Source organism: Pan paniscus, chromosome 7, assembly GCF_029289425.2.
Source record: "Pan paniscus chromosome 7, NHGRI_mPanPan1-v2.0_pri, whole genome shotgun sequence".
Taxonomy (NCBI): Eukaryota; Metazoa; Chordata; class Mammalia; order Primates; family Hominidae; genus Pan; species Pan paniscus.
The window spans coordinates 140,921,165-140,944,694 of NC_073256.2; the positions used below are offsets into that span (position 1 = coordinate 140,921,165).

At 44.3% G+C, this 23,530-nt stretch overlaps 1 protein-coding gene across 3 annotated transcripts in view; it reads right to left on the reverse strand.

The window, feature by feature from the left end:
• Positions 1-8,500: 8,500 nt before the first annotated feature.
• Positions 8,501-23,530, reverse strand: part of FBXO32 (F-box protein 32) — a 43,905-nt gene continuing 28,875 nt past the window's right edge. For 2 of the 3 annotated variants that reach the window (XM_003820479.5, XM_024929864.5), the window contains 3 exons: positions 17,016-17,198; positions 15,227-15,370; positions 8,501-14,084 (listed from right to left, as the gene is read on the reverse strand). In XM_003820479.5, coding sequence (XP_003820527.1) covers positions 13,995-14,084; positions 15,227-15,370; positions 17,016-17,198 — 417 coding nt within the window. In that variant the 3' untranslated portion in view covers positions 8,501-13,994. The remainder of the gene's footprint in view (positions 14,085-15,226; positions 15,371-17,015; positions 17,199-23,530) is intronic. The other variant, XM_063606888.1, reaches the window with a different exon arrangement.

Here is a 23,530-nt window from a genome sequence, read left to right on the forward strand (position 1 = left end):
AGGGAAATGGAAGCCGAACAGTGCTCTGTGTCTAGTCTACTCCCCGTTATCAGAGGCAGGACTATTAGCACAAGTCGAGTTATTTCAAAGTTGTCAGCAAGTCTTCCTCCAATCGAAAGCCCATTTGGTTGGCAAGGCTAATGAAGGTTTATCCTAGAGACCTTGGGTATCTGGTGCAGGAAACATATTTCACAGACTCTTCCCAAAGTATTGCACTAGGTGCTGTGTGGGAGAGACAACGGTGGTGTCATAAAAGAACACTGGGTAGGCCAGGCGCAGTGGCTCATGAACTATAATCCCAGCACTTTTGGAGGCTGAGGTGGGCAGATCACCTGAGGTCAGAAGTTTGAGACCAGCCTGGCCAACATATAGTGAAACCCCATCTCTACTAAAAAATAGAAAAATTAGCTGGGCATGGTGGCTCATGCCTGTAATCCTAGCTACTTGGGAAGCTGGGGCAGGAGAATCGCTTGAACCTGGGAGGTGGAGGTTGCAGTGAGCCGAGATCATGTGACTACATTCCAGCCTGGGCGAAAGAGCGAGACTCCGTCTCTGAAACAACAACAACAACAACCCCCTCCCCCTAAAAAACCCAACACTGGGTATAGGGCTAGGCAGATTTAAGCATCTAAGAGACAAAAAATGGAAAGTGGACTTAGTGAATACGAATAATAAATGTTTATGTAAAGCTTACTATGTGCCAAGCACTGCTCTAACCACATAACATGTATCAAATCATGCAAAACGCACCAACTCAATGACTCATCATGGCAATTCTGTGATGCAGATGCTGTCATTGTGCCTATTTTACAGATGGAGGGACTGAGGCATTTTTGTATTTTTTGTAGAGGCAGGTTTCACTTTGTTGGCCAGGCTGGTCAAGGTTTAACACACAGTCCAACACAGCTAGGAAGTGGTGGGCTGGCTTCAGATTCTGTGCCCCTCACCACTGTGCTATGCCGCCTCTCTGAAGGAAGTAGGGGCTCTTTGGGATACTTTTGACATTAAGAAAGGATTAAATAGTACAATATAATGAAAACGTTTGAATACTCGTTTTAAAAGTACAAAAAAGAGAGAGCCACACAGGCACTTTTATGTGGGTCAGGAGTGACTGTTTTGTTGCACTCTTTGGCATCTGCCAAGCATGATTTCTCAGGATGTGGTGGTTGGCCGACTGCCCTTGTGGCCACTGGATTCCATTCTCTCTCTGGTTTTTCTCCCTTTCCCCCTGCCCTCTGAAACCTTCCTCTAGACTTCCCTTGCCCTTGTTCTCTTTCTAGGAGCTTGTATTATTCTTCAGAAAAACGGAACCAGTAGGAGGTACATGTCTTTCTCTCTACTGATAAATGTATATATATATATGATCTCTCTGTCTCTAAATCTCTCTTTCTCTCTAGTATCTCTATCTGTCTATCATCCATCTATCTATCATCTATCATCTCCATATATGCTTATATAGGTAGGTGTTTTTTGGGTTTTTTTTTTTTTGTTTTTTTTTTTTTGTGACAGAGTTTTGCTGCATTGCCCAGGCTGGTGTGCAGTGGCATGATCTCGACTCATCGCAACCTCTGCCTCCCAGGTTCAAGCGATTCTTGTGCCTCAGCCTTCTGAGTAGCTGGGGTTTCAGGTGCATGCCACAATGCCAGGCTAATTTTTGTATCTTTTGCAGAGGGATGTTTCACTATGTTGGCCAGGCTGGTCTCGACTTCCTGGCCTCAAGTGATCTGCCCGCCTTGGCCTCCCAAAGTGCTGCGATTACAGGTGTGAGCCACTGTGCCTGGCTGATATATTTTATTCTTTTAACTACTTTATTAGGTAAAGTAAAATATTTTGTTCCTTAAAATTGACCTATGTTTGGCTAGGCACAATGGCTCATGCCTGTAATCCTAGCACTTTGGGAGGCCAAGGTAGGAGGATTGCTTGAGGCTGATAGTTAGACCAGCCTGGGCAACATAGTAAGACCCCATCTCTACAAAAAAATAAAAATAAGAATAGCCCAGTGTTGGTGTGTGCCTGTAGTCTCAGATACGCAGGAGGCTGAGGCAGGAAGATCACTTGAGTCCAGGAATTCAAAGTTGCAGTGAGCTATGATTGTACTACTGCACTCCAGCCTGGATAACAGAGTGAGACCCTGTCTCAAAAAAAAATTTTTTTTGATCTCTCTGTATACCTTTATCTCTATTTATCTCTATCATCTATGTATGTATGTGATATGGTTTTGCTGTGTCCCCACCCAAATCTCAACTTGAATTTTATCTCCCAGAATTCCCATGTGTTGTGGGAGGGACCCAGGGGGAGGTAATTGAATAATGGAGGCTGGTCTTTCCTGTGCTATCCTTGTGTAGTAAGTCTCATGAGATCTGATGGTTTTATCATGGGTTTCCGCTTTTGCTTCTTCCTCGTTTTTCTGTTGCTGCTGCCACGTAAGAAATGCCTTTCACCTCCTGCCTGATTCTGAGGCCTCCCCAGCCATGTGGAACTGTAAGTCCAATTAAACCTCTTTTTCTTACCAGTCTCAGGTATGTCTTTATCGGCAGCAAGGTCTTCCCAGTCTCGAGTATGTCTTTATCAGCAGCATGAAAACAGACTAATACAGTATGTATGTAGATTTATTTTAAGAAATTAGCTTGCCGGGTGCCGTGGCTCACACCTATAATCCCAGCACTTTGGGAGGCTGAGGCGGGTGGATCCTGAGGTCAGGAGACAGAGACCATCCTGGCTAACACCATGAAACCTCGTCTCTACTAAAAATACAAAAAATTAGCAGGGCATGGTTGCGGGCACCTGTAGTCCCAGCTACTCGGGAGGCTGAGGCAGGAGAATTGCTTGAACCTGGGAGGTGGAGCTTGCAGTGAGCCGAGATTGCGCCACTACACTCCAGTCTGGGCGACAGAGTGAGAGTCTGTCTCAAAAAAAAAAAAAAAAGAAAGAAAGAAAAAAAAGAAATTGGCTTATGCAATTGTGAGGGTGGCAGGTCCAAAATCTCCAGGGTAGGCTGGCAGGCTGGAGACCCAGGGAAGAGTTGATGTTGCCATCTTGAGTCCAAAGGCAGTCTAAAGGCAGAATTCCTTCTTCAGGAGATGTCACTCTGTTCTCTCAAGGCCTTCAGCTGATTGGATGAGGTATACCCACATTATGGAAGGCCTTACCCACGGTCTACTGATGTAAATGTTAATCACACCTAAAAAATACCTTCACAGCAACAACTAGACTGATGCTTGACCAAATGACTGGGTACCATGGCCTAGCCAAGTTGACACATAAAATTAACCATCATAGAACCACTTGAAGGGAGCTGAGGTTCATTTGAGCTTCTGTTAGTTTTCTGGAACACTGGGAAAGCTCTGGTACTGAGACCCCAGGGGACACAGCTTTAATTCTCTCTAAAAGGGAACTCTGTACAAACTTTAGAGTAGTTTTTTTTCCCCTTCCAAGAAATCTGTCAATGCACAGAATGGACTTTGGTTGGTAAGTGTTAAGTATTGGTCTCTGGCCCTTGATCCCTAGTGCCATTTCTGGCTTCCAACGAAGGAGCTCATGTTTCATCCCACATTGTTCTCCTTCTCAAAAACGTGAACTCAGTTCTTCTTCCTATCTGAACTCCTCTAGTACCTTGTAACTGACTCTGGGCATTTAAAACTTTGGCTCCTGTATTGTAATTGATAACACATTTTCCAGCCCCTCCCACTCCTCCACCAGCAGGTAAGTTCCCTGAGGGCAAGGGCTAAGCTCACACTTCTGCCTGGCTGCTCCAGTGCCCACGACACTGCTGCTTCATAAACATTGCTCAGTGGAGACAATTTGCAACACTGATTCTCTGTGATGTTTCTTGGACAGAAACGTGATTGGTGTCAGCCTCAATTTAAGCCTACGTAAAACAGGAAGGAGAAAACTTTACACCTACCATGGACAGAGGCTGACACCCCTTGTCTAGCTTTTGCACTGCCACGTATCTGGCGGTCAAAATAAGTCTTGCTTCTGAATTAGGCTGTGAAGATGGTTGTGCCTTTTATTTTCAGACAGATCCTTGCGCAGCTTGGGCTGAGGGCTATGCAGTAGTAGGGACAGTGGGAATTTGTCTGGGGTGGGGGCAGAACTGGCAGGGAAAAGCTTTTGTAGGGGTGGGCTGCTAGACGTACTAGAGAAGCTGCCAGCTTAACTGTATTTGTTTCCTATTACTACTGCAACAAATCACACCTTCAGTGGCTTAAAACAACACAAATTTGTTATTTTTATAGTTCAGCAGGTCAGATCTGACATAGGTTTTGGTGGACTGATGTCAAGATGTCGTCAAGACTGTTCCCTTCTGGGAGCTCTAGGGGAGAATCTCTTTCCTTGCCTTTTCCCAATTATAGGCACTGCTCTCATTCCTTGGCTGGTGGTCTCCTCCTCCACCTTCAAAGTCAGCAAGGGCCAGTGGAGTCCTTGTGTTGCATCAGTTTGACCTCTGCTGCATTCCTCTTGTACTTTTAAAGACTCTGCCATAAATGTTACACTGGGGCTGGGTGCGCTGGCTCATGCCTGTAATCCTAGCACTTCGGGAGGCCAAGATGGGTGGATCACCTGAGGTCAGGAGTTCAACACCAGCCTGGCCAACATGACGAAACCCTGTCTCTACTAAAAATACAAAAATTAGCCGGGCGTGGTGGCAGGCATCTGTAATCCCAGCTACTCGGGAGGCTGAGGCAGGGGAATTGCTTGAACACAGGAGGCAGAGGTTGCAGTGAGCTGAGATTGCGCCATTGCACTCCAGCCTGGATGACAAGAGTAAAACTCCATCTCAAAAAAAAAAAAAAAAGGCTGGGCGTGGTGGCTCACGCCTGTAATCCCAGCACTTAAGGCCGCTGAGGAGGGCAGAGCATGAGGTCAGGAGATCGAGACCATCCTGGCCAACATGGTGAAACCCCATCTCTACTGAAAATACAAAAATTAGCTGGGCGTGGTGGCGTGTGCTTGTAGTCCCAGCTACTCGGGAGGCTGAGGCAGGAGAATCACTTGAACCTGGGACGTGGAGGTTGCAGTGAGCCGAGATCACGCCACTGCACTCCAGCCTGGCCACAGAGTGAGACTCGGTCTCAAAAAAAAAAGAAGTTACACTGGGCTCACCCAGATGGTCCTGGATAACCCCTACATCTAGAGGTGCTTAATTTAATCACATCTGCAATTTTACCTTTAACATGAAGCAACATATTCATAGGTTCCAGGAATTAGGATGTGGACATCCTTAGAGAGCTATTATTTTGCCTACCATGGTGGCCTTATGATTTCCATTTAACATAAGTGATTAGTGTAAGATATGATTTTAAATGGAAAGATGTGATAGTTTCACTTGTTTAACAATGTTAGAGTTTCTAAGAGAGTTTGAGATAAAATACATTTATGGTTAATTTGTGAAATTTGTAACTTATTTACTTGAGAATGTTTTGCTTATTAAGGCTGTAAGCTTATCTGAGCAGGTATTTGCAGTGTTTTTTCTTTTTGTTTTGTTTTGTTTTTGGGACAAAGTCTCACTCTGTCCCCAGTCTAGAGTGCAGTGACACGATCTCAGCTCACTGCAACCTCTGCCTCCCAGGTTCAAGTGATTCTCCTGCCTCAGCTTCCCGAGTAGCTGGGACTACAGGTGTGCACCACCACACCCAGCTAATTTTTCTATTTTTAGTAGAGAGGGGGTTTCACCATGTTGGCCAGGTTGGTCTCGATCTCTTGATCTCATGATCTGCCCGCCTCGGCCTCCCAGAGTGCTGGGATTACAGGTGTGAGCCACTGCGCTCAGCCTGCAGTGTTTTTTTAAAAAGCAAATGCATTCAATTTATAATTGAAGTGCTTAAAAATCAAATGTATCAGATTTATAATTGCAGCTTCAAAATGTTTAAAGGATTTTTTTATTAAGTTTGTAAAAGAGAATTACTTTTTAGTGGGACTGTGATCCATTAAATTTGAGTTTATTAAGAGTAATAAAAGGTCCTACTATTTTGTATTAAAATTTACTAGGCTTGTAAATATCAAGATTTGTTAGTGGAATTTAAAGGCAACTTTAATGAAAACTGGGTCTCTGTATTTGTTACTTTATCAACAGACATTAATTTTAAACCAAAAAGCTGTAAATAATTCTGTCTATGACATAAACTCATGCCAATTTTTGTTCTAGTTAAGTGTGGGTATATGGTCCTAAGACTTTCAAAAGCATTGTTTGAATGTATATATCGTGGTCCCCAACCTTTTTGGTACCAGGGACTGGTTTCTGTGGACCGGGCGGGTACGGGGGCGATGGTTCTGGAATGAAACTGTTCTATGTCAGATCATCAGGCATTAGATTTTCACAAGGAGCACACAACCTAGATGCCTCACCTGTGCAGTTCACAACAGGGTTCGTGCTCCTATGAGACTAATGCCACTGCTGATCTGACGGGAGGTGGAGCTCAGGTGGTGACACTCACTTGCCTGCTGCTCATCTCCTGCTGTGTGGCCCGGTTCCTAACAGGCCATGGGCCAGTGCTGGTCCACGGTCTGGGGGTTGGGGACCCCTGGTATATATGGTCCTATTAATTCATTCAGCCCTGGCACTGTGCTAGGTACTATGCAATTGCCACAAGTAAGACTACGATGTAACAAAGTCCCTAGGCAAAGAAGTGTGATGGGAAATGGGATTTACTCAGCTGGATGAGGCTTTAGTGAGGAAGTGGCCCAAAGGTGCTAATCAGACAGATGATAGATGGTAGGGGAAGAACATTCTAAGGAGGCACATTACCTGAGCAGAGAAGGCTTGTCATATTTAGGGAATGGTGAGATTTTGTGATCCTGGTGGAGGTTTAAAAAAATGATCTCTAATTACTCTCATGTACCTTCTGTCATTTTCTGATTGACAGTTAGTGGTCAGATCGGAGGGCGTCCCAGAGTGAAAGTATCAGGTAAGCCAATCTCCCGCAAGTCAGTCACCTGAATAAATCATACCCTCCTGGAAACACAGTGCAATTCTGAACCCGATTCTTAGACTCTTGTTGCTCAGGAAATAACAATAATCATTAACATTGCCTGTCTCCAAGCAGTTTGTATGTGTTAGTTCACTTAACCCTCTGAGCCATAAGAGATAGGTATTCTTAGAGTCGAGGAAATTGAGACACAGAGGGGTGAAGTGAGGTGACAAAGGCCACTCTGCAGGTAAGTGGCAGGACCATGATTTGAACCTTGTACAAGCTGTTTCTCTTTTCAGAATGCTCTTGCCCTCATTCCTCTGGGGCTGGCTTCTTCAACACCACTTCTTCAGAGAGGCCCCTGCTGCTTCGGTCCTCACTGTCTTAACTGGGTCCCACTTGTTATTCTAGATCTCAACCCTTTGTTTATTCCCCTCATATTGGTTATTACAAATAATTTTTTTTACTTGCTTTCTCCCCCACCCCCCCTTTTAAAATATTTTTTATTTTTATTTTTAATTTTTTATTTTTGAGACGAAGTCTCGCTCTGTCGCCCAGGCTGGAGTCCAGTGGCACGATCTCGGCTCACTGCAAGCTCCACCTCCCAGGTTCATGCCATTCCCCTGCCTCAGCTTCCTGAGTAGCTGGGACTACAGGTGCCCACCACCACGCCTGGCTAACTTTTTTTGCATTTTTAGAGATGGGGTTTCACCATGTTAGCCAGGATGGTCTCGATCTCCTGACCTCGTGATCCACCTGCCTCAGCCTCCCAAAGTGCTGGGATTACAGGCGTGAGCCACCGCGCCCGGCTCTCCCCCGGCTTTTTTTTTTTTTTTTTTTTTTTTTTTGAGACAGAGTCTTCCTCTGTCACCCAGGCTGGAATGCATGGCACTATCTCGGCTCATTGCAACCTCCGCCTCCCAGGTTCAAGAGATTCTCCTGCCTCAGCCTCCTGATTAGCTAAGACTACAGGCACCTGCCACCACGCCCAGGTAATTTTTGTATTTTTAGTAGAGATGGGGCTTTACCATATTGACCAGGCTGGTCTTGAGCTCCTGACCTCAAGTGAGCCACCCGCGTCGGCCTCCCAAAATGTTGGGATTACAGGTGTGAGCCACTGCACCTGAGCCCTCTTTCTTACTAAAATCTAAATTTCATTAAGGCAAGGACGATCCCATCCTTGTCACCAAAAAACAAAACAAAACAAAACCACACACAAAAGGCAGGGACAATTTCTGTCTTGTTCACTACCCTATTCCCAGTGCCTTGCACAGGTCTAGCATATAGTAGCTGTTCCATGAATGCCTGTTGATGAATAAATTGATGTTGACTTCAAAATTCATTATTCCCTAATCATTCTGCTGTGCAAACAGTATATGAAAACGTTCAATTTAAGCATAATGCTGTATTATGGACTCAGGTTGGTATTCAGCAACAAGCTTATTTTTCTATGGATTCCTAGAAATTTTACAAAAATGGTAACAAGTTTCTGGGAGAAGGAATATAAGTCTAAATAGGCAAAAGATAAACATATTTGGTATGATAAAAAGCCAACTTGAATTGGGACATACTAAAAATGCACCAGTGTGTGTTGTTGGAAAAACATTTATTGCAATTCAGTGTCAAAAGTTTTTTACAAAAATATGCCACCGTCTGGTACAAACAACTATAAAAAATCAGTTCATCATGCAAGAAAAGTGTGCAAATAATTTATACAGAAGGACTCAGCTCACACAATATTAAATAAACATCTCTGCATGTAATTGGTCTAACTTTATGCTTTAGTTACAATGTTCAACCCCCTCTAATACTTTTCATTTAAAAAAAGTACATTAAAGCTTCTAAGCTTAGGACACAGGCTGTAATATACGCCCACTTTAGCCATGGTGATTGGCACTTGGTAGAATAAAGATGGCACCAAGGATTCCCAAGTATAGAATACAGCTTGGAGCCTTCTGCTTAACAGACTTGTGCTTCGTTAATTAAACAAACACATCTATACTCAAAGACAGAAAAAGTCATGTTTAAACTCCAGAAATAATGTAGCAGATGGAGTTTTAAGAAGTTCAGAGTTTTGGAGCAGCCATCATTTTTGGCCAAATGGAGCAGGGCCTAAGTTTTGAGAGATTCTCCAGAAAGCTTTGTTTGCTGAGTGAATTCAAGGACACTTTGAAAAATGCCCAGCAGACAAAGTCATGAATATCATGGCCCCTTGCTCCTGGCTGCCTCATGGAATAATCCCCCTTTGCTTAGTAAAAGATGAAGTTTAGTGGAGAATGAACATCCGCTGGGCTAGAAATGCACTGAATCTCATAGCTGGTCCTGAAGGAGGAAATGGAGAAGATGGATTAAAGGTACCTCTGAGTCTAGGGGAGAGGAAACACCTGCTTCGGAATCTCAGTTTCTAGGGAGCAAGCCACTGCCCAGCCCTTCTGTCTTTTTTTATAACGGCCGTTTTTGTAATAAAAATGTAAGTACCCAAGGAAGAAATAAAATTGTCAAAATATGCTGCTTTCTTTATAGCAAGCAGGTTGTACTCACTGGAATGCCACATTCACAACAGAATCAGAGGTCTGTGAAAACATTAAGTGGCTCCTTAACTTCTCCAGTAAGAATCAGGGACTTGAAATGGAAACGTTAACAGCCACATGCCCAATGCTGGGCAGTCTCCCATGCCTTCCACAGTGAAGGGCTTGAGAAAAATCACATCCAATGTCATGTGTTTCCAGCCACACCAAAAGGTGCTTGGGGTGCAGGGCTGGGGGCACAGAAGGTCAGGCCTCAGGAGGCCTCAAGTTCGCATTCAGCTTTGCCACTGAGTACCAGGTGGGCTGACACACATCCCCTAAACATTCTGGATCTCTTACTTATCGTGAAAGGCAGAAGCTCTAAGTCTAAAGTCTGGGGTAGGAGTTTCCATTCTTTGGAAAACCAAAGATGGTTACTCTTCTTAATGAAACTGAGAAGAAGGTATCTACAGAAAACACTGAATTTAAACAAATTATGACCTTGTTTGTTGAAGCCATCAAGGACCCAAGATATATCAAAGAACAACATCTCTGTATTGGCCTTCAGGTTCAGAGTGTTTTGAGGTCTGTTTAAGCACTAATAGGATTTTAGGCCAGCATCCAGTCAGAGGAGATAGTTCACAGACTCAGAGTTGGAAACAGATTAAAAAAAAAAAAAGATGTCAACATAGAAAATGATGATAGAGTTTAGTTAAAAAAATTCACACATAAAATTACAGTTAAAAAATTCACACATAAAATAGAGTGTTTGCATAGCAAGACATTATTGCCCTTCAGCCTGGCAGAAAAACATAAACTCAGGTGTATATGTTATAATAAACATTGTATTGAATGCTAAGAATGATACACTGTTGAACATCTCCTGAATGGTTTGCCTCCTTGTAAATCATACCAATTGTTTAGACAATTGAAATTCCAAGCTCTTTCTCTTCTCCCATATAAAAACAACAGAAACAGGAGGCTGTTAGTAGCAAGCTCCTCATGGGAAAGGGTATGTGAATCCACAAAGACGAGAACTATGGCAATAGCATAATACACACCCGCTACCTTACTGCCCAAGTGCTAGTAGAACCTGCTCTAGTGTTCAGAGTTTTGCAGTACAAACTCAGTCCCTCTGAAATACGTCTTCCAAGCCACTTCAATGTAAACCTGATCATCATTAAACAAAAATCATCTCACAACTGATACATTGGGGATGCTTTCACCTAATAGCTTTTGTTCATTTCTGCCATTTGCCCTCCCATTCAACTGATTTGTCTGCTCAAAGTATCAGCATTGAGTGATAATGCAATCTAGTTTAAAATGCCATTGGATTTTTTTTTTTTTCTGGATCTTGCTCTAGTGTGAGCACTCCTGAACTTCACATATTCTCCTTGTCCCAAATGCAAGGGTTTACTCTCAAGAGACTCTAGGCTCACTGCCCATAAACCTTTGAGTTGGACCAAATCTTAACATCCCTGTGGATTTGCTCATACTGCCCTGGGCAGAACTCTTTCCTTCTTTGGAAGTCTGAATTACTTCATATTTGACATCTATTTTGAAATTCTGTTTTACAGGGTTTAGGATGGGGGTAGGTAGGCACAGGAAAGAGAGTAGAGCATTCTCTCTTTTCTAGCAATTTCCATTGTCATGCCCCTTCTAGCTTTTAGACCAGCAGTTCTGAGACAGGGATTATTTGCTTTTGTTTGATAGGTCAGGTTGTCTGGGATGGTTTGCCAATAGAAATTCTATAGACTATTATTGTTCAAAGAGCAAGAATTGTCTTAATTCTCTTCACTTATATGTGAGGCTCTGGCCATACTTAACAGATACCACGTGGCACTAACACAGATATGCTGTGCCTGCTGTGCTCTTCCCATTGTCCCCACACAAGCCACAGCATCAAAGACATGCCATTTCTATTCCTTTCCCCCTCCCTCTCTACCTGCCATTTCCTTCCTTATTCTCCTCTTCCAATGAAAGAGAACCATAAAGGTTGATTTCTTCTTCATTTTCCTTAAAAAATTTCCTTGAGTCTGTCATACACCAGCTCCAATAACACCAAAGGACACGGGGAGAGCCCACTGGTACCATCTTGGTAAACATTTAATTAGACCGTAACCCTTCTCTTGGGGCAGAGGTCATCTTGCACAGATGCACATGGTTGCCTGGAGTCTATCGTACAATCATGTGCACTGCTGACAGTCTAAATGAGACCGGTGTCCCAGTTTTGTGCTGACAGTCCACAGCAGGCAATGTTTCTGCGACTGCAAACCTGAAGGCGACGAGGAGTTTCTACTTTCTTGATCAGCATGAAGGGGCAGAGATCACCAGTTGGTGGCAACATGTGGAAGGCCACGAACCCCTAAATCTAAAAATGTCACTAAGAGTCAAAAGTTCCAGAGCTCTCTCAGTGATGGCACACCCAACTCCACCCCATGTCTTTGAGGAAGCTGAGAAATTGGAGAGAACCTGACAATTATAGAAGAAGCAGCTTTTTATTCAGCAGTCTAGGTCCTGCATTCCCAATGTGAAATTGGTTCAGGGGGAGAGGGATTGCAAAAAAACAAAACAAAACAAAACAAAACAAAACAAAACACACACCTTAGATAGAATAATGGTTCGTGACCTTCCAAAGCTCAATCTTACCCAACAAAATCCTATTCTTTCATATTTAATTTCTCTTATTAGGGAAAATTTAAATTCAATGTAATTTTTTTCTCAGGGGGATGATAATGAAAAAAACTGGAGAAATTCTGGCATAGCACAAACATTGCAAAGTGAGGAGCACTAAACAGTAGGTTCCTTCTCTTCAGAAAGCTGATACGTGGGTTGTGTGCTATTGAGGGCAGGGGCTGAAGCGGTGTTGTATCATAGCTTGTCTCTTGCCTCGTTTCTCCCCATGCTTAGCCATCTTTCCCCCTTTCCAGGTCACCCAAACGTCAGCTCTTAAAGATACACTGTTCCTCAACTTGAATGTGGACTGTGTTCCTATTTCTGCTTCACTTATTTGCCAAGGGCATGCAGGGTGACAAGTTTATTTGGAAAAAAAAAAAGCATATACAACTGCAAATATATGTACATTATTGTAGGAAAGCAACAATATTCTGTAAAAAGTAAAAAACTGGGAGTAGATCCCCCATCTACTCCCAGGAATATTTTACAACGAACTCATTAGGTTCTGAGATTTCCTTTCTTCCACAGTTACCTGCTGATATTTGCCTCGTAAGATCCCCTTGGGATCTTCCTGTTTTAACTACCCAGCCCGGAAGCAAGTTTAAGATGAACTTGTGGTACCTCTCCTCCCTATTTGGCTGGAACTCCAGCCTTGATTTTTAATCACCTTTGCAAAAAGCCCTAGCTCAGATGGACTCATTTTGATGTTGGACCTAAAGAAAAGAAGCTCCTCAGCTCATCCCCTTGGCAAGGGGTACAGCAACTGGTAAGATGTTTAATTGGCTGATTGTAAAACCTGTCTTTCGAGCCTCAGCACTTGGGCCCCACTCTGTCCACAGACACAGGCTTATCCATGAAGATATCCAAGGAAGGAAGTTCAGCAGGAATAAGGAAGTCTTCACAGCTATTGATTGGGTGACCAATTCTATCATCTTTTCTGCAGCAGGACTTTCTCTGGGACGGCTTTTGTTTTGTTTTGTTTTGTTTTGGAGACAGGCTGGAGTGCAGTGGCACGATCATAGCTCACTGCAAACCTCAGACTCCTGGGCTCAAGCAATCCTCCCCTGGGACTGTTTTAAGTTGGCCTTCTTTTCCCCCAAATGAGCTACAACATGACAGGAAAAAAGGAACATGTGCTTTTGGGTTGTTCTGGTGAACAGATAACTCTAAGGAGGGCCCTGTTTGCCTGAAAAGGAAGTGTGAAACCAGAGGATTGCCTCCAATATCCCTTTCCATTTTAAATCACTTTTTATAGTGATGAAAACACTTACGAGAAAAACAGACACTGCCTACTGGATCACATGCGTTGTCAGAGAGGGCACTCTACGCTTTTAGAGGTAGACCATTGTGTGGTATCTCTGTAGGGTAAGGCTCTGTGCCCATGCAGGTTTAGGATGGGTGGCGCTTCCTTCGCCTTCTCAAAACAAACACCAGATCAAACCCCAAAGCCCAGGAATTTCTCCTATGTAGTTTTCCTTCTTCTTTTTTTCTTTTCTAAACAAATTTTCACATTGTAAACAAAGCGTCCTATTTTGTATTTGAGTTTTGCCTTTTTCTTCCTAGGGAACTATAAGGGAGTTTCTGTGACCATTAAGAGGACTCCATTTTCACCGCTGAAATAGAATTATTGCCCTTATAGTCTTGCTGGCAAATTGTTAGAAAAAAAGTTTATTTACAGTATTTTGCTTTTCCATACCAATTCTAGTGAGAAGTTCACATTCTTAAATTCCCAGTCAGCAACTGCATTTCTCCCCTCCAATGTCCTCTCCATGACTTATCTCTGAAGTTTTGAGCCAATGTTTAAAATGTACACTATTTACAAATGAAGTGTCCAAATGCCATATTCCCAGCTCTCCAGTCAGCAGGGGGACCCTTCTGAAGTGTTGTCATGTGCTGGGATTCAGAACTTGAACAAGTTGATAAAGTCCTGGGGTGAAAGTGAAACGGAGCAGCTCTCTGGGTTATTGGCAGTGCACGGATGGTCAGTGCCCTGGAAAGGAACACATGGTTAGCTTCAAGTTCTCAGAGGCCTCTCTTTGGCTTTTAGCACCATAAGGCATTTTCCAACTTCAAAGCAACAATTCTCTGTCAATAATGCCCCAGGCCTAAATGTTGCATGTTCTCACTCATATGTGGGAGCTATAAAAGTAGATTTCATGAAGACAGAGAGTAGACTGGTGGTTACCTGAGCCAGGAAAGGGAAAAGGAAGGGGATGCAGAGAAGTGGATCAATGGGTACAAATATACGGTATGATAGAAGGAATAAGACCTGCTGTTAGATCAGTAAATGAATGTAGTATATAATAATCTATTGAATATTTCAGGCTGGGCGCGATGGCTCACACCTGTAATCCCAGCACTTTGGGAGGCCAAGGCAGGTGGATCACTTGAAGTCAAAAGTTCAAGACCAGCCTGGCCAACGTGGCAAAACCCCATTCTACTAAAAATTACAGAAATTAGCCTGGGTGTGGTGGCATGTGCCTGTAGTCCCAGATACTCGGGGAGGCTGAAGCAGGAGAATTGCTTGAACCTGGGAGGTGGAGGTTGCAATGAGCCGAGGTCCCACCACTGCACTCCAACATGGGTGACAGAGTGAGAGAGACTCCGTCTCAAAAAAAAAAAAAAAAAAAATCTACTGAACATTTCAAAATAGCCAGAAGAGAAGAACTGGAATGGTTCTAGCATAAATAAGTGACAAATATTTAAGGTTATGAATGTGTCAAAGTACATTGATTTAATCTTGACAAATTACATGAATTACATTATCGCATGGACCCTGAAACTATGTACATCTATTATGCATCAATGAAAAAATTTTACAAGTCTGGAAAAACTAAAAGCTATGTGTTTCCATGTGTAAGTGTGTGTACCCGTACACACAGAGAGAGGAGGATTTAAGGGGGAGTGGGTGGAACGCAGAAAAAAGTAAACATAAGAAAGTGAAGAAAATGGAGGTCTATAAAAGTCCTTCCCCCTCACCCTCCCAGGCACTGAATCAGTTTACCCTCACTTTCAGCTGGGGGCTGTGATGGGGAAGAGGCGGAAAGGCGCTGGCCTCACCATGCTGGCTGGCACTCTTGGCTCTTAGGGGCTGGGCTGGGGGTCTGTGGCAGCTACCTCTGAGACACATACCTTCCAGGAAAGGATGTGACAGTGTTTGCAGAGCTGAAGGGTATCTCCATACTGCTCTTTTCTTGGGTAACATCGGACAAGTTTGAAATACATCTTCTTCCAATCCAGCTGCCCTTTGTCTGACAGAATTAATCGTTTGCGGATCTAAAAAATCAAATGAATAAAGGAAATTGCAGGAGAGTTTGTCAAGAAGATGGCTTGTGGTTTTCCGGTTCTGAAAAGGTTTACTCTCACCCTTTCCCCCTCTTTTCAGCTCTACAATAGCCAGGAAGGAAAACTGTCACTATATAAAGAAGTACCTGCTTAGCTCTCCTCAGTTAAACAGTAGCTTTTAACCAAGCTTAAAAAAACAAAACAACAACAACAACAAAAAAACCAGGTGGCTGGTGACATGTTACTAGTGACCTTTACTCAACTGTGGCTGGATGGTCCTTTCAAGTTTAGGTGATCTCAGTAAACAACTTTAATCTTTTCTTTGCTGTAGACTTCAGTGATCATTTCCAGGGAGATGCAATAACTGCTTGGCACCAGGGCTCTATTTTATATCTAAATATTAGTGGCTTCACGAACAGAACTTGTTGAACTCACACATCCATATAAAGAAACTGGAAAAAGACCAACAAACTTGAGGCAGCATGATGAAGGGAAACAGGCTTGGAGTTGCTGTCTGAAGGCCCAAATTCAAGGTCAGGGCCAGTTTCCTCACCCAAAGAGCTACTTCACTAATTTGGATATGTCACTTAGCCATTTGTGGCTTTAGTCCCTTCATCTGTTTAAAGTGGGCACAACAATGCCTATCCTTCCCTGGGCCATCAGAATAAAATGAAATGATATCTGTAAAAGTACTCTAAGGCGGGGCGCGGTGGCTCACGCCTGTAATCCCAGCACTTTGGGAGGCCGAGGCAGGCGGATCACCTGAGGTCAGGAGTTCGAGACCAGCCTGGCCAACGTGGTGAAACCCTGTCTCTACTAAAAATACAAAAATTAGCCAGGCATGGCGGTGTGCACCTGTAATCCCAGCTACTTGGGAGGCTGAGGCAGGAGAATCATTTGAACCAGGGAGGCAGAGGTTGCAGTGAGCCGAGACTGCACCATTGTACTCCAGCCTGGGTGACACAGTGAGATTCCATCTCAAAAAACAAAACAAAACAAAAAGTACTGTAAAGCACTCAGAAAATGTAAGTTATTGTGTTATAGAAAAAAAGGATGGGTGCCAATTTATGATTTTTTTGAGTGAGTTGTAAAATGAGAATAGGTTAAGAATGTAAGTTTAATTTTTTCCATAAAAACTACCTGAAACACACATACACACAACATCTCTATTTAAAAACTCAGACGGGGTGGGCATGGGGACTCATGCCTGTAATCCCAGAGCTTTTGGGGTGCCGAGGCAGGAGGACTGCTTGAGGCCAGGAGTTTGAGGTCAGCCTGGGCAACATAGAGAGACCCTATTTCTACAAAAACAATAATAAAAAAATTATCCGGGTGTTGTGGCATGAGCCTGTAGTCCCAGCTACTCGGGAGGCTGAGGTGGGAGGGTTGCTTGAGCCCAAGTGGCTGAGGTTACAGTGAGCTATGATTGCATCACTGCACTCCAGCCTGGGGCACAGAGCGAGACCCTGTCTCAAAAAACAAAATCACAAAACTCCTTCAACTGTCATTTTTCAGTCAAACCAGGGAACCTGGAGTAGGGGGAACCCAGACCTCAGACTTGAGCAGGGCACCAAGGAAGCTTGGGGTGAGGGCCAGAGAAGGAGGGTGGGAGGAAAGCCCACTGGGCCTTGCTGACCTGCCGCTCGGAGAAGTGGTACTGGCAGAGTTTCTTCCACAGCAGCCGGTCTTCGCTGAGCACGTGCAGGTCGGGGGCAGCCTGGCCCAGGCTGACCAGGTCCCGCCCGTCACTCAGCCTCTGCATGATGTTCAGTTGTAGGCACAAAGGCAGGTCAGTGAAGGTGAGGCCTTTGAAGGCAGGCTGCAGAGAGAAGGGTGACAATAGGTGGGGGGGCCAGAGAGCAGCGATTCACCAGGCCACACCCTCCAGGCATGCAGCTGTGCCCGTCCTCCACCCTCAAGGCAGTTTATTGATAAGAGGTCGAAAGCAGTAGTAAATCTCCCCATCCTAAATGCAGACAGGAGACCATGGCCATGACCCACAATGAAGTGTGGAGTGCGCTGAGCTGAGTGGTGCCAGAGGGATCGCCCTACGTTTCCAAAGCTTGAAACTTTCACTCTTAGACTCTCCAAATAGCGCATGTGCTTTACTCAGTTCACACAATTACAAGGTTCGCTGCTTTCCTGAAGGCCTCACTGCCCTGGATGGAGTGGCCCAGCCTGCCACCCCAAGTCCCATCTCTCTGGCCTCCCTCCAGATATCAGGTCCCTCCAAGCAGGTTTACTCACTGGCACCTAAACACACCTGGCTCAGCCTGACCTCAATGCCTTCGCCTCCCCAGTCTTCTCTGCCCGGCCACGTGGTCATCCTGCTCAGATCCAGTTCAAACCTACTTCCTCTGAAAGGCCTTTTCTGTTTTTGTGACTCCCTTACTCACTGCACCTTCCTAGAATTCTTAGGATCTCTTTGAGACACATTTTGCAATATCCTTCTTTTTGTCATGCAACATGAGCTTTTTTTCTAAAAGAAACTTTGAAAGGAACATGCTTGCTGGAACATAAGCTCTATGAAGGAAGGAATTTTCATCTTTTTTCACTACTGTGTCCAGGGTGTCTACAAGAGTGCCTAGCACATAGAAGGCGCTCAACAAATACCTGTGGAATGAATGAAGCCCAAATAATTAAATAGGTAGAAAACAATAACACAAAGACTCTGTGCTAGGGTGTGTGTGTGTGTGTGTGTACGTGCACATTGGGAATGGCAGGTCCAGAAGCCTTTGGCCCAAGCTCCACCATCCCTTGAGACTTCTCTATTTCAACCGAGGCCTCCGTGGAGCATTGTGAAAACTGCTGGTCTGTGGATGATACCTTGGCAATTAATCGCGAGCTTCTCCAAGAGCTTCTGGTACATCCCTGAACTTATTAATATATTTAAGCCTTTATTGTTTTAAATTTTGATGAGCTCATGATACCCTGCCCAGATCTACATCCTTGAAGGCAGGGTCTAATTTTATGTCCCTTGTAGACTAGCCCAGCACAAGCCACCTCTCCTGAGTGCCTACTATGGCCTGGTGCTGAAGTGGCTGCAATGAGCTCTTCAGGCTGGTGAGAGACCCAGAGGCAGAAACAAATTATCATAAAATAATATGAAATAATACAGTAAATGCTGTCATGGAGGGAAGCACAAAGTGCTGTGGGAAGAATCTGCACCTGGGAATCCGCATATGTATTTGCTGATGTGTCTTGAACAGCAACAGGATGCTGCCATCCAGATAAGTCAACAGACCACCTGGGACTGCGGTTCCTTGTCCTGCCCCTGCTGGTTCTGGGTGAGCTCTTGATTTTGGACTACTCACATTTTTCCATCAATGTTCTGTGACCTCTGAGAGGTCACAGGGGAAAAATAATACAGGATGAAGAAACCCTTCCTTAGCTCAGGGGAAAATATCCTGAGGATGGGTATCAATTTCCCTGCCCAAATTTTTACAGGAGCCAAACTCTGTACAAAGCACATCGCAGCCTAAACACATGGAGGAGTCCAGGAGACACTAGGTCTGGGCAGTTCTCTCCTGTGTCCCCAGCAAGGCAGGGTAGGCACGAGGTGGGGAGGGAGCAGTGGCAAGGGGCCTTGGGAAGGCTGAGCTATGGAGAAGAATGGGAGGTGCAGGGGAGGAACATGGATGGACAGGCAGCACATCTGGATCCCAGCTCCCCTGGGAAGTCTCCCCATGTCCAAAATGAATGGCTTAGAAGACTCTGAAGATCCCTTCCAGCTCCAACAATCTCAGATGTAGAAGGACTTCAGCCTCCTATTTCATTCAAAGTATCTATGACTTGACAATTTATACCGCTCGGTTCTACCCCAGGCTGCTGGGCAGAGCTCTCAATTGTTTGCAAACTTCAGGTCTTTGCCAACCGCAGAAGGCCCTAGACCTATTTATCGTTTATCATCTCCTGCTGATCATATGAGCTAATAAAACTGCCATGAGATTTTCTTTTCGTTTCCAACACTTCAAAGCCTCTACTTTTTTGGTTAAAACTCCCAGGCCAATTATTACATTAACTCCTATTAAAGGCAAGTCCACTTGGCAGGGTTCACTCTGTCAAATTTTCAAACCTGAACTTTTCCAAAATCCTTGCCCAGACCCCATGCTAAGCCCTTCCTCCTGATAAGTGGTTAACTGCTTACATGCCTCTTCCTTTCGAATATAAACGTATAAAAGAAAAATTAGTCACTCTCGCTCCTCTAGTCAAGTTTGGCTAACATCCACTCGGGTCTATGTCACTCCTCACATGCTTCAAAACAGTGCCCTGCCCACCGCATACTGTCACTGTATTTGATTTTTTTCCCAAGACCCAGTTCTCTTAATTTGTTTCCTTCATTCTTTATTATATTAATTATTTTGCCAATAAAAATTGGCTCCATAGAATTAGATATAAACATTTTCCAGGAAAACAAAATTTTATGCTGGAAGGAGACTGACAGAACTTTGGCAAAATAGAAAGCATTTACTCTGAAAGTTGACTTTATATTTGCATATAATAACGTACTTTTCTTTGGGCCAAACTGTTAAAAAAGTAAGTTTTAAAATACAGTCCAGACTGAAGTAATTAAGTCTTTTTTCTTTCTCTCTCTCTCAATTTCTCTTTCCTCTGCAGAGTTGAGCTTCTGTGTGGAGGCTGGGCGCAGTGGCTCATGCCTGTAATCCTGGTACTTTGGGAGGCTGAAGCGGGAGGATTGCTTGAGCCCAAAAGTTCGAGACCAGCCTGGGCAAGATGGTGAAACGCCATCCCTACTAAAAATACAAAAATTAGCTGGGTGTGGTGGCGAGTGCCTATAGTCCCAGCTACTCGGGAAGCTGAGGTGGGAGAATCATGTGAGCCCAGGAGGCCAAGGCTGCAGTGACCTAGGACCATGCCACTGCACTCTAGCTTGGGCAACGGGAATAAGACCCTGTCTCAAAAACAAACAAACAAACAAACAAAAACAAAAAAAGAAAAGCCCTTTAAGGCTCCGTGGGTTCCAGTACAGCTCTCAATATAAGGAAGCTCAGAGCCAAGGAGGGTTGGGACAGAGGACAGTGGGAGGAAGGTACAGTGGTTGAAAGCACAGCCTCTGTGGACAGGCCTGGGTTCAGTTCTTGTGCCACATCCTACTGAGCATGAGGCGTCAGCCAAATTATTCTTAACTACTTGTTCTAATTGTTCTCATTTATAACATGAGAAAAAGCTTATCCTACAGTGTTGCTGGGTGGGGCAGATGAGATAATGCATAGAAGCACTCAGTACAGTGCCCAATAAATGCTAGCCACTGTGATGACTCCTATTTACAATTCTTCACTAGGTGAGTTAATTAATACATGCAAAGGACTTAGAACAGGGCCTGCACAGAGCCAGCCCTTAATAATAACAGCTGATACGTTTACAATACTTACTGTGCATTAGGCACTGTGCCATCTGCTTTCTATATGTTAACTTATTAAATCTCATACCGTGGCTATGAGTTGACACTATTGCAACTATTTTCCAAATGAGGAAAGTGAGGCATGGAGAGACTGAATAACTTGCCTCAAATCCTGCAGTTGGGGCCGGGCGCGGTGGCTCATGCCTGTAATCCCAGCATTTTGGGAGGCTGAGACAGGCGGATCACTTGAGGTCAGGAGTTCGAGACCAGCCTGGCCAACATGGTGAAACCCTGTCTCTACCAAAAAATACAAAAATTAGCCGGGTGTGGTGGTGCATGCCTGTAATCCTAGCTACTGGGGAGTCGAAGGTAGAAGAATCGCCTGAACCCAGGAGGTGGAGGCTGCAGTGAGCTGAGATCACACCACTGCACTCCAGCCTGGGTGACAGAGACCCTGTTTCAAAAAAAGAAATCCTACAGCTGGTAAATTATTATCATCATTCATAATACAGGGCCATGTTTTCCAATTGTGTTCCTTTGAACACTGAACGAGTACTCAGGCAGGCAATGGGAGGAGACTCCCTTTCAACCATTCATTCATTCAGCTCAGATTTACTGACTGTCTCCGGCTCTGTGCCAGGAACAGGGAATAGATGGGTAATGTCCTTTCTTTGTGGAGTTTATAAGCCCATGGACAGAGACAGAAAAGTGCACACACATTAGACAATTTCAGATCATAGCTGCTCGGAAGAAGGTGATATGATGGTGATGTCCATAGATTGGATGGTCAAAGAAGGCAGCAAGCTTCAAAGCCCTGAGGCAGGGCCAAGCTTGGAGTGTGCAGAGAATGGCTTGGCTCGGCTGGAGCTCCTCGTGCAGAAGAGATAGTGAGTGAACTTCAGTGTTTGATCTCTTCTTCATGGGATCTCACTGGATTAAAGAGAGTTTTTTAAAAAGCTGGATCATTGGATAAATAGTTGGAAGAAAGCTGGATTGAAAAAGTTTGGAAACCACTGATGTCAAGCAAGCTTTGCCATTTTAGGAATACGGAATCCAAGGTTCTGGCCTCAGCTCTGGCCCTAAGTGCTGTGCATCGCTAAGAAAGTCACTGGGTGTCTCTGGTCCCCACTCCACCTCCACTCCAAGAGGGGTAACAACAGCTACAATAGCTAGCTCCGAAGAGTGTTTGTGGATCAGCTAAGGAGGGTTCTGAGCATGTGAGCCTATGGCAGTGCAGGGTGTGTGGACAGATGTGGCCAGGAGGGGTCCTTGGAAGTGGACAGAGGGAACAGAAGCAAGCTCCAGGCAAATGTGACCATCTAGAGGTTTTTTGTTTTTTGTTTTTTTTCCTTGAGATGGAGTCTCAGTCTGTCACCCAGGCTGGTGAGCAGTGATCTTGGCTTACTGCAACCTTCAACTCCCGGGTTCAAGTGATTCTCCTGCCTCAGCCTCCCGAGTAGCTGGGACTACAGGTGTGTACCACCATGCCTGGCTAATTTTTGTATGTTTAGTAGAGATGGAGTTTCACAATGTTGGTCAGGCTGGTCTCGAACTCCTGACCTCAAGTGATCTGCCTGCCTCGGCCTCCCAAAGTGCTGGGATTACAGACATGAGCCACTGCACCTGGCCAACTGTGATCGTCTAAATGGGTGTTCTGAAGTTGCTGAAGGGAAGTGCCCTTGGGACACATGGGACCCGCTTGTTTATATCACTGGCTGGACAGTTCTCTCCTGGCCTTAGAAAAATCCCAGTCAGTCAGTCCAGGCCATAGAGAATGCCAGAAACCAGGTAGAATGTGTATGTAGGTTTTCTGTGAGAGATAAGTTGGGAACTTGGGCCTCACATTCACATGGTCAGACTATCTGCCTACACTTGAGATGTGGGAATGGGGTAAATTATTAGAATAAATCAGGTAAATGTTCATAATAAATATGTACATTCTCTTAAAAAAATCAAATACTTGAGATCATTTCTGAAAGATGACTTGCATCCGTGCTCTGCTCTGTGTGTGTGTCTGTGGGTGCAGCGTGTAGGTGTTGTAGCCTAAGTGGCTCTAAGGAAGTCACATACCTCTGAGCCTTCGAATGATTCTGTTTCACAGCTTAAAAAGTGCAGGTACAGAGACGTAATTACCAGTAAAGTCAGGAACATGCATTTTGAAAACTTCATCTAGTAAAACAGTTATTTAAAAGAAGCCAAAGGATTTCTTCCTGCTACCTTCTCCTGATATGAAGCAACCTCAAACTTTATCAGTGTGGGTCCCGGAAACCACTTAAGCCAGTTACAGTCAGTGATGAGATAAATAAGCAAAGTGCTACATGAGCCGCCTGAGTGTGTCTGTCCCTTAGTGAGCCCTAAGAGATTACACCAGCATCTTACTCCCTTTTTTTTTTTTTTTTTTTTTTCTTGTGCCTTGGTCCTCCTGCTCACTATTAGGAGGACAAGAGCTGAGGGCCAAGCTATGTTGTGAAAGCCAAAAGAAACAACTGCTATAGATCGCCAAACCTCACTGGTAATATACGGCTTTTCCTTTTTGCTTTGAGAATTGCTCATCATTTTCCCACATGTAAGTTCGCAGACTTTAATCAAAGGCTTCCTTTGTCATAACTACCAATAATCGGAACTAGGATTTTAAAAGGCTGGTACCAGTTCTCCAAGCTACTGCCTTCCCAGCTCTACTGTATTCAAGACAGCAACCTAAGGCTGCAAACAACTCATGCTTTAGGAGGAAATGAGCAAAGAGACATCTCTGAACCCCACTAAAGATTTCAGCAGGATGGCCAGCATCT